We start from the raw sequence: 11,294 nt of genomic DNA on the forward strand, positions 1-11,294 counted from the left end.
CTCTCCATCATATTTGAGAAGTCATGGCTGTCAGGTGAGGTCCCGGATGATTGGAGGAAGGGTCACGTCACTCCCATTTACAAGAAGGGGAGCAGGGACAACCCGGGTAACTACAGGCCGGTGAGTCTCACCTCTGTGCCTGGGAAGATGATGGAACAGATCCTCCTGGACAACATGCTCGATCACATAAAGAACGAGCATGTGATCCGAGACAGCCAGCATGGCTTCACCAGGGGAAGGTCATGCTTAACTAATCTTGTGGCCTTCTATGATGGAGTGACGGCGTTGGTGGATGAAGGGAAGGCGACCGATGTCATTTACCTGGACCTGAGCAAGGCCTTTGACATGGTCCCCCATAACATCCTCATCTCCAAATTGGAGGGAAGTGGATTTGATGGGTGGACAACTAGATGGATAAGCAATTGCTTGAAAGGCCGCAGACAGAGGGTGGTGATCAATGGTTCTATGTCCAGGTAGAGGCCGGTAACGAGCGGTGTCCCCCAAGGGTCTGTCTTGGGACCGGTGCTCTTTAACATCTTTATTAATGACATAGATGAGGGAATGGAGTGCACCCTCAGCAAGTTTGCTGATGACACCAAGCTGAGTGGTGCAGTCGATACGGTGGAGGGAACAGATGCCATTCAGAGGGACCTTGAAAGGCTGGAAAGTTGGGCTCGGGTGAACCTAATGAGGTTCAACACGGCAAAGTGCAAGGTTTTGCACTTGGGCCAGAAGAACCCCAGGCACCTGTACAGGCTGGGAGGAGTGGTCCTTGAGAGCAGCTCGGCAGAGAAAGACCTAGGGGTCCTGATAGATGAGAAACTCAACATGAGCCAGCAGTGCGCTCTGGCAGCCCGGAAAGCAAATGGGATCCTGGGCTCCATCAGGAGAGGGGTGGTCAGCAGGGATAGGGAGGTGATTGTCCCTCTCTACTCTGCTCTTGTGAGGCCCCATCTGTTGTACCGTGTCCAGGTGTGGAGCCCTCAGTACAAGAAAGACCTGGAGATTTTGGAAAGGGTCCAGAGGAGGGCTACGAAGATGATCAGGGGGCTGGAGCACCTCCCCTATGAGGACAGGCTGAGGGAGTTGGGTTTGTTCAGCCTGGAGAAGAGAAGGTTGCGGGGTGACCTCATTGCAGCCTTTCAATACCTGAAGGGTAATTGTTTAGTTTGTGGAAGATTGTGGAATTTTAGTTTGTGGAAACTGAAAAATTGTACTGTTTGATACGTGGGTTTTGAAGGGAATGGGACAAACTGCTTTGATGGTATAAGAAAGTGTAATTGCTATTGGTATACAGAAGTATAATTGAGGGTGTGTCAAAGTGTAACTGAAGGTACAAATAGTGAAATCGTGTACAAAGGAAAAAGAGTTAAAGAGAAAGTAAGTTTATGTGTGCTGGTATGAGAGCAACCCCCTGTATTGTTTCCCCCCCCCTTGCAAGAACTCTTGGAGTGAGAGAGAGCCGGGTACGGTGACTGTTGCTGTAAGCAGCAAAGGGGGGAGGTGGGGAGGAGGGGGCAATGGAAGTGAGAATAGCCTTCATGTGCAGAGATGTAGGAAACCTGAAATCCCAGTGTTAGCACTGGACACCTGGAGAGAAGGAGGTGAAACTGAAATAGGATGTTAGTAGTTTTTGTAATGATGAGAGTTTGGAAAGTGAGAAAGTTTGGGACAGACACAGGCTGGAGGAGTAAGGACTGGCAAGGTATAACAGGGATGTCAGGACTGAAAAGAGGTGAACGATATGAAAACAAAACAAAACTGATTGACAAACAGATAGTAAGGGAATTAGTGATAATAACAGCTGTTACTGTTGTGGTGCCAGAATAGGGCCGTAGGACCCAGAGATCCCCTCAGGGAGAGGTGGGGGGAGTGGGGGCTTGAAGTGCCCAGGGAGGGCTCCGCCCCACTGAAAGGAAAGCAGTGTGCAAACTGCAACGGGAAATTGCATCTAGGGAAGCAGGATAAAGAGATTTATTTTCTGGTGGATATGGGTGCTTCTTACTACTCATAGATGGTTTTGTAACAGTAATAGAAGCTACTGCCCAACAGGAAAAGGTTTATGTTTTTTTTGGATTAATTAAATATAAACTAAGTAGGAATACAGAAATTCTTGTACCTGCCAGGTTGCTCTGGCAAGGAATTTAATAAAGCTGGAGCTAAGGGTCCAACAATATTGACTGTTTAAAAACTGTAAGTCTGACATTAGCACAAATGGGGAAAAACAATGTTGTACCCCAGGAGTCACAGCAATATCAAACATGATGCACTTAGGGGTGTGGGCATCAGGGCCAAACATGAAGCCCTGAATAGAAGTTAAAAGCAAGAGATTGCCCAGTCAGGGTAAAGTGGTACCCTATAAGGATACATAACTGTAGAAGGATAGAAGACTTTCTGGAGTTTGGACTCCAATTTTGCAAAAATTTTTGATAGCAAGTGCTGTAGTTTGGTACAACACTTGAAGGCAAGTAATAGAATTGTTGAATGCATACACTCAGTGGTGGCAAATCCATGCACTTTATTAACCCAGTTAATAAATGAATAGGTGGAGTTTACCTTCTGGATTTGAAGGATGTTTCTTCTGCCTGCTTTCTGTATCATGGCTTTACAAGTCGGTGTGCAGGTTTGGAGGAGCTATCCCCCTTGCACCCGGCGCTGCGCAACGCTGGAATAAACATACCTGCTTTACAACCCATCTCTGGATTATAGAGTTTGATTCCGCAAGTCAGCTAAACATTTGTGGTTGGTTTTTCTTTTCCCTAAACAAAGCAACCTGTTTTCTGCACTTGCTGTGCCTTACGAAAATGCACAGAAATTAGGCAAGCCTGAGACTCACCAAACACCACATGTGACATTTTGTAAAAGGTCAGTTTTGCAGCAGAGAACCACATATAATTATACCAAGTGTGCAACTACTTTTCCCATGCAGCAGCAGGCAGCAATGAGGCTGTTCTCATAATAAAAATACCATTTGAAAAGTAGTGTAATTAAGTGTATATCATGATGTACCCAGTAGCAACGAGAGCTCTGTTAACAGCTTCTGGAACAAGTAGATCACTCCCATCCCCTGCAATGACTTTGCCTCCAATATCGCATGGCTGATAAATTGCAGTCTTCTGGATATGAAATATTTGCAAGTAATTTGCAAACTGCAGCTAATCAGAACCGTCTTCCATATTGTCACCAACCACTTCAGGCAGCATTGTTCCATTTTGACATCTGGCTATGAGGCATTCATGCACGGCATTCACGTACATAGGTCAATAAATAGGAGGGAGGGTGATTTCAAGTACTTATGCTTCCATCAGTTTCTTCTGTGTACCTGTGTAGTAGCTGCCCATCTCACCTGGTAGGTACGAATGCTGTTTTCTACTCCAGGTCAATAAAAGCCTCCATGTTGACATCCACATGCAGATTTGTCCAGATAACACCATGGAGAAAAGCTTCTAAAAGTCAGTTCAAGTTTTTAATGAGATTGCTGAGCATAAAACCACATGATTCCCATGATTTTTCACAGATTGTTTTCTGCAAACCTGGATCTCACAAGCCTACAAGCAAGGAGAAAGCTTATCGGCACAGCAACAAATAGTACGATTGTGGGTTTTTTTAAATACAATCAGTATATTGTTCTATCACCAGCTGCTTTTAAGGCAATTCACTCCCATCAAACTCTCAAATATTCACCCAAGTCGGCTTTCATCCATGTTTTTACCTCCTGAGCAATTGAATCTATAGGAACTATTGGACTTGGAGACAACACAAGGACATACTGCCAGCTGAGAACCTTTCAGCTAATTCATCCAACAGCATCTAAAGGTTCGAAGCTCACTGAGGGGGAGAACAGTATTTGGGATATTAGAATTCCCCCCAAATGTATTGGGTTTATTTCTCTAAGTTTATTAATTTAAAGCTGAACTTGCACAAGTGAGGGAAAGCACCTTTCTTCCACACTGAGGAATTGGCACCATCTTCTCTCCAAAGAAAATTCTTTAAAAAGGCCCAAAAATTAAGTATACATAAATATTAATGTGTATTCATGCTCTTCTCTCTGCCAGAGTTCTGCTAAGTACACCAGTCACGTGAAAAAAGCAAGCCAGGCCATCCTGAACAAGTACAGTTATTACTGCACAATGGGTAAATAGCAATCAGTCCTAGAGATACTGTTCCTATACAGGGGAGGCAAGACAAAAATAAATAAACCCTTAACCACAATAAAATCCAAACCCAGTTTAAGAAAGCTTGTATTTATTTCAGCCTCAGTGGAGTCAGTTTGAAACTGTCAGAGAGACACTGTACACCTATATACAAATTTAAGAACACAACGGAGTAACTGTTACTGTTTATTAACAACCAGTTTTAATAATACGATAAAAGTATGTCCTGAGAAAGGGGAACAAACATGCTTCTTCAAGGTTTTTTAGCTGTTCTGGATCTCAGCCGTCGCTTGATGATCAGATGATCACTTTCCTTCTTTTGTTCCTCAGATTCCTGAAGAAAACATTTCAAAAGTTACTCATCTTTTCACACAAGACTGACAAGCTCTTCTTGACCCACGCAAACATATTTCTTCCCCTAAGTGGATTTCAGAATGGCATTTGCTTATTATATTTTATTCAGAAAACTATGGGATACCGAGATCATTTTAATGCAGCTTAATCACAACGAACAAATATGGAGAATGTACAAAATCCTGTTTATCTTAAAAAAGCACACACATCTGAGGAAAGCCTGAAGGCAGCTTTCATTTTGAAATACTTGTTTTCAAAAGAGTATTATAATACTTGTTTTGTGAAACATGAAGCGTTCAGAAAACATTTTTAGCCTCAATCCCTGTAGCTATGACTTGCCCAGAATTTCAGTTCTCGGTTCAGTTCCATGTTCTCAGAACTACAGTGAGAAAAGAAATTGTCTCATCTTCTTCATCCTCTAACAAAAAAAATAACATTTTGGTTTCTGCCCCTATCATTCGTCAAATCATCAAAAAATTCAGAGGGATATTACAGTATGGGCAAATGATCACTATGCTGAACAGAAAAAGGACTCTAATATAATTAAAAGATGCAGTTCCAACAGAGCAAGAATGTTCTTAGCACAATAGCTGCTGACAGAGTCATGAAACTGGCACATCAGATCCTTTGCAAGTTGGCTTAGACAGGAGATCATAGTTTAAGCATACCTAAAAAGCTGTCTAAGTTGTGCTCTAGAAAAGCGTGTAGTAGAATAATCCCACTCCAACACACTGAAATTATCTATGATTCCAAATTAGAAGACATCTCCGTGATTGCTACATCACCTACTTAGTAAACTGTAAGCCAGCCAAACACAGAGATCTTTGAGGACAAAATAAAACAGAACAGCAGGAAGACCAACAAGAATGACTTGGTAGAATAAAGAAATACCTCAGTACTTTCAACCTCCCCCTGCAAATAGATGAAACCTCCAGTCTGTTTGGACTCCTTAGTAGTTTATTTTAAGCCAAGACTACAGTATAATCGCTTACCGAAGAAGCAGGTATATCTAGAGGGCCAGAAACGACAGTGGAATACAGCTTCCTTTTGGATCGTTTTGGCTTGGTCTCTCCTTCTTCGAGACTTTCAGGTTCATTTGATTTAGGAGAACTTACTGCTGACATCAGCTTCTTGGCTAGAAGAAATTTTTTTTGATACGTAAACCAATCAACTTACTGGTTTTGTGAGTCTTTAAATCACTGAATGCAAAAAAAGCTTCGTAACAAACTTGGTTTATAAATGACACGTAAAATTTAAGTGAAAATACTCAGAAATTGTATTTGTTCATCGAGGTTCTTTATTGCTTCTATAGCTGAAACTGTTTATAGGTTCAGGTACGGCAGATTAAAGCACGCATTAAAATGGAGTATGAAAGACAATCATGGCTCAGAAGTCGTTGGAAGTCAGAAACTTCAGCAGGAGTTAAACAACAGGCCTAACTTTCGTGCTGACAGAAGCACAAGACAGAACCAACTTTCTCTGTATACTTGTAGGTTTTCACAAATGTAATAATGAATCTCTGAAGAGACGAATAAATGCATTTACTTCATAAATCAAAGGACAACTTAACATGGCAGACAAGTCTAAGAACACATACATTAATAGCCTACAGCAGAAACAAGCCATTCTACAATGTCTAGAAAACATGGAATAAAACTTATTCTACACCAACCTTTAGAGTGTATAATAGAAGGAGAGCTTTGAATAAAATCTCCAACTTTTTGCAGTGTTTCATCCTTCTTTTTAGTCAGTCTTGAAGCATGTACTCGCTTTCTCAGGAAGTAGTCTTTTCCGGATTTCTGTTCAACAGAGATGTGAACATGTGAAACAAGAGCATTGTTTAAACTTCATTTTAGTTCAACGTTATTTTAAGTTGACATTTTGAGCTTTACTACTGACACCTCTGTTCATTATGCTGATGATACCACAACGGCAAGTAATGTAGACAATTTTATACCCTTTAGGGAGTTGTCAAAATCTCAGCTATTTCAAGGCATACGTTTCTTAAAGTTTCTTAATAAGGCAGTAGTTTCTTTAAAAGTAGCTCCCAAGCTGTGGAGTTGTTTCTTACATAAGCTGTTCTAATTACATAAAATAAACAAACATACAAAACAGAAGACAACAGATGGGAAAAATCTACTACTCATACTCTGACCATGCCAAGGATACTGCTATCACATGTGAACATCTGTTTTTAATAACTGCCATGCATATTAATGATATGAACCTTAGTTTAATACAAGGGCTTCACTTACAAAAGCACACGATAATACACTAAAGCTTCTCTTCCCAACTATTCAGTGTGCAATATCCTTCCCTCCAAATCATTACACAGTACAGCCATGACACGCTCTGGGGACAGACTGACTTGCCCTTTGGTTAGCTTATGGAATTTAATAGGAAGAGCTCATAAGCATGTAAGATTCCCATTCAGGTATACACATAAGGATAAGACACTGCTTCTTTCGTGTGACCACACAATTACAGGAAGTCCCAAGCTAGCTTCAAAACTAGAACAAAAACCAACCATTTTCTCGTCACTTGCAGAGGGTGAATTAAAAGCCATGACAGATTTTGTATTTTTCGTGTTCTCACTTTTCACAAAATCCTGGGAAAATAAGACAAGTTTCAGCCATGATTCTTTTGGAAAGAACAACTGATGTCACAAAAGTGAACACTTTAAACACTTTTGCTAATAGTAGGGAAGTATTTGCTAGTGGTAACTATTCCACTGTAAATCAAATAATAAATAAGCATTCAATTATAAAAACAGGACATTAAGATATCAGTATTAGACATCTCATGATGTCTAAAAAGCTGATTTATGTCTACAGGTTTCAAAGAAAATACACAATGAAGTTAAGAGAAATTCCCTTCTCTTAAACCATTATCACTGAGCTTGGCTATTAGTTTTGTTCATTAAAGCAGTTCATTAATTAAATTCTTCAACTACTTTACTGAGGGAGAAATAGCATTTTTTAATGTTTGTTTTTAATGCTTTTTTTTAATTGTAGAAAGACAAAAAGTAGTCAGAGCCACTTTATCAGGCTCTGCTAAGAATCTGAATGGAGTATCACCACCCACTGTATTTCCAAGAATTAAGTTGGTTAATACATATTTTGTTTTTAAAATATATGTAACTGCTATTTTATGAAAGTTAGCAATTAAAAACTTATATAGGAATGATTAACATCATCTGCTAACAAAACAATATCCAGAAATCCTGCAGAGGAAGAAAATAAGTTCAGTTTGCTGTGCCCGTTTCAGTGGCTCCATGGATTTTTTCCAAGTAACTTATCTAATCATGAGCCACTTCATAAGCATTAACATGAGGAGAGTTTTCAACAGCACCTGACAAAAATTCATCACACAATTGTTTCAACAGCTTTTATTCCTATCAAAGGCTATAAAAACAGGTGATCTGATCACCTTGAAAGGGATAAATAAATTAAAACTTGGGAATTGTTTAGAGAACATGAGATCTTTTCCTACTCATTCCTTAGCAAAAGCAATACAATCACAACATTTTCAGATCTGAAGTTTCATACTAACCTCAGATTCATTTAATGAAGTGAGGCTCCTAGTACATCGACGTGACAAATAATTGTCTTCAGCTTTGTCTCTTAATGGAATACTTTCTCCAGTTTTAGTTTTGCTTTGTTGTTTCCTAGGCTGTAAATATTTAAAAGGAGTAAAGATTAGGCTATGCATTAGACCTCCAAAATATCTCGAGTTTTCTAAAGTTACAGTGTAAAACCTCAAGCTCAGACGCCACATGAACACGTAAGCTGAAACACAGCACAAGTGTGGGAAGGTAGTAACATCTATTCATTGTGTGATCTTCAGATACACCCTACTGGGTCTCACTAACAGTCTCAGGCAGTATTCTGCCTCCAAAAGAGAGAAAGCGAGACATTATTTAGGGACAAAATCTGTAACGCTGGTTGTTTTGTCATCCATTCCCCCCATACTCTGCGCGCTCACAGCTGCTATGTTAGAACACCAAAGGCTAAACCTCTGCCTAATCTTCAGCATCCACATACGAATACATGGAAAACTGCATGGAAAAGTTCCATAATGTACACAGAGAGATGGTGTTCTAGTAAATAAAATATTTTTGAGAAGATGAGAGCTCATGTTTGAGTGGAAGACAAAAAGAACCAACAAGTACTCATCACTGAATATGTAGTTAAAGGACTATATGCTAAGAAAAATGATTCCAGCTCCAGTATCTCCTAGGAAAACAGAAGAACAAAAAGGGGTTAACAAGATGTTAAGTACTGACTTTCTATAAATATAATCATACCTTTTCATTTACAGAGTCATTCCTTCTACTCTGTCTTTCTTCAAGTAAATGTATTTCTGGCAAACACTGAGGGCTACTGTGGTTAATGCGTTGTTTTAATTCCTTTATAAAGTCATCTTTGTCAGCCAGTTCTTTTCTTAACTCTTCTATCACAGTTGCATTATCCTAATAAACAGTAAAAACTGCTGAGTTGTGGGATTGGCAAAAGGAATTAACACACACAAGCAGTATTGCAATTACTTAGTAGCATCAGTTTTAGAATTGCAGGCTAGAACACTTAAGTATTCAAGAACAGTAACATTTCACGGATTTGTACGGTCACTGTTACAAGTGCAGTAGTCACAGAATTGCCTGGGAAGTTGTAATACAATATATTTTGATTCTTCTATTTTACTTATGTGCTTCAGCCTTCATCTCCCTTAAGATATAATAACCCGAGCTTTTATTTGTTCCCAAATCCTCGGTACTGTGAAAAAGTCGGCAGTTGTAGGGGAAGTTTTGCTATGAGAACATCTTTCTTCTCAGAGAAAGTGAATCCAAACATTCTCAAAAGAGCACAACTCATTTAGTCTTCTGTTTAGCTTCTGAAATTCTATGCTACGGCTTAGATTGGCTATCCTGATTAAAAGCTGGATGTTGAAATAAGAAATGCAACTTCCAGAGATCATCCCCCCTCTGCTTTTTGATGCTTCCCTTAATCTCTCTCCACGTCCCCTTCTGTCTTTTCATGCCATTGTAGATACTACCTCAGAGAAAGCAAAGAAAGTAAGAAACCTGAGACAGAACTACTGTCTGAGTATTGAGCCTAGCTTGGGATCCGGAAATGCTGTGAATTATCAGAAAAAGCTACAGATATCCAGTATGATTGTAGGATCATAAGCATCAAACTGACATCTGCTTATCTGAACTACTGAAAAAATTGAAATTTTAGTAATTAACAGAAATTCTGTTTCTGAAGAACAAAAATAAAAGCTGGTGCTTTTTTGGGTTAGTTGCACATGATGTCAATATGACAGTGTTCAAGAAAAGAACCACACCCAGAATACAAAGAGCAGGTACAGGAGTTTTACAGAATTTATGGGTAGCTAATTAGGTAGGAGGAAAGGAGAGCTGACCTTGCTTGAATCCTTTAAGGCAGATTGTCTCAGTTCTGCTATTTCTGTCTCTTTTTGTATGACATTAGAAGCCAAAGTTTTGAGCTGTTCTTCCAAAGCTTCTACTAACTGATCTCTCTCCTCACGCCATTTTTGAAGATTATGGTCCTTTTCCTCCAGCTCCTATATTTCATGTTGAAAGAAAAGCATACACAGTAGAAACAAGCAGAATCTTTAAGACAGCCTAGAATTAATAAGTTTTTCATAAAGCATAAATAAGGACTCAAGCTGATAAAAAGAGTTTATGGTAAGACATTTCAATTAACGTATCGTGATGTCACTCAACAAGATCAGGTTATATGCATGCATTATATATGTATTTACTATGCAGATTATTGTATTTAAAGCAATCTGCCAGTGCTCTGTAGTGACTAATTATTTGAATATCTTTCATGGTCTACCACTAATTTCAGTTGGCCACTTTCATTTTGCTCCAATTTTTTTTTTCACCTTTTCCCTGTTGCTTGGAAAACCTGCATCATTCATTTAATAAAAATTAAGAGCAAGTAAAATACCCGTTTAAGTTGTTGGATAGTATAGTCTTTATAATCCAGCTCATCCTTAAACTGGTTATTAATCCCTTCAAGTTCTTCCATCTAGTTCCTGAGGGATTCCTCCACAGAACGCATCGTGGACACCTGTAATGTAAGCACAGCTCACGGTTCATTAAAAGACTTCTGTAATCCAACCTGGCCAAATACTTCTTTGTTAAATAAAGAGGAATTCACAAACAAGTGCTGAGTAGGAAAACGACAGCAAGTGCAAGGTTACCAAGGAAGACATGAATTCATTTTTAAGCTTCAATTTTCCACCCCAAGCACACCCAATAAACTTTCAGACTAAGTACCTGCAAAATGGGTTTTAAAATATCTACTTGTTTAATAATTAAATTTTAACTATTAACATCACTGAAGCTGAAATAGAAGAAAAAAAATATACATGCTTATATTAAAGAGCCTCTGGAAATTAGTCTATTTCTCTTCAAGTAAATAGCATTCTTCTTCCCAGTTATCAGCATTTTTTCACAAGACTTAGGTTTTAGGCTTTGGAGTTACCACGGATACCAATGGCAAGTCACCAGTAACGTAGAGATAATAACAAGTCCCCTCCAGAGGCAGATTAGCTATTCTCTTCACAAACCTTATTCCAGACTACTAACCAACTTTACTTTCCTCTGTTCATTATCTATGTGAAACCATGTTTTAACTTCTGGTCCCCTCTAGAGCTTCAATGGCAACTTTACCTCAGATTTGCTGCTAGCCACACTAGTGTGAAATTTCCAGCTTCATAGTTAAAGTTTGAGAAGTTTTAACAGCAGAAAGCCAA

The 11,294-nt window shown here is 39.2% G+C and overlaps 1 protein-coding gene across 2 annotated transcripts; it reads right to left on the reverse strand.

The window, feature by feature from the left end:
• Positions 1-4,228: 4,228 nt before the first annotated feature.
• On the reverse strand, positions 4,229-10,602 carry LOC146756505 (kinesin-like protein KIF20B). Of its 2 annotated transcripts, XM_085524433.1 has the most exons (7): positions 10,484-10,602; positions 9,930-10,091; positions 8,061-8,180; positions 7,036-7,116; positions 6,181-6,307; positions 5,501-5,643; positions 4,229-4,488 (listed from the first exon to the last, which is right to left on the reverse strand). In XM_085524433.1, the coding sequence occupies exons 1-7, from the start codon at positions 10,562-10,564 to the stop codon at positions 4,408-4,410; spliced, it is 795 nt and encodes a 264-aa protein (XP_085380559.1). In that variant the 5' UTR covers positions 10,565-10,602; the 3' UTR covers positions 4,229-4,407. The 2 variants fall into 2 exon arrangements, with proteins under 2 accessions (XP_085380559.1, XP_085380560.1); XM_085524434.1 differs by lacking the exons at positions 9,930-10,091; positions 10,484-10,602 and adding an exon at positions 8,815-9,035.
• Between the last annotated feature and the right edge of the window lie 692 nt (positions 10,603-11,294).

The sequence above is a fragment of the Coturnix japonica genome, chromosome 27 (assembly GCF_054131305.1).
Source record: "Coturnix japonica strain WE chromosome 27, WE-NBRP24, whole genome shotgun sequence".
NCBI classification, from domain to species: Eukaryota; Metazoa; Chordata; class Aves; order Galliformes; family Phasianidae; genus Coturnix; species Coturnix japonica.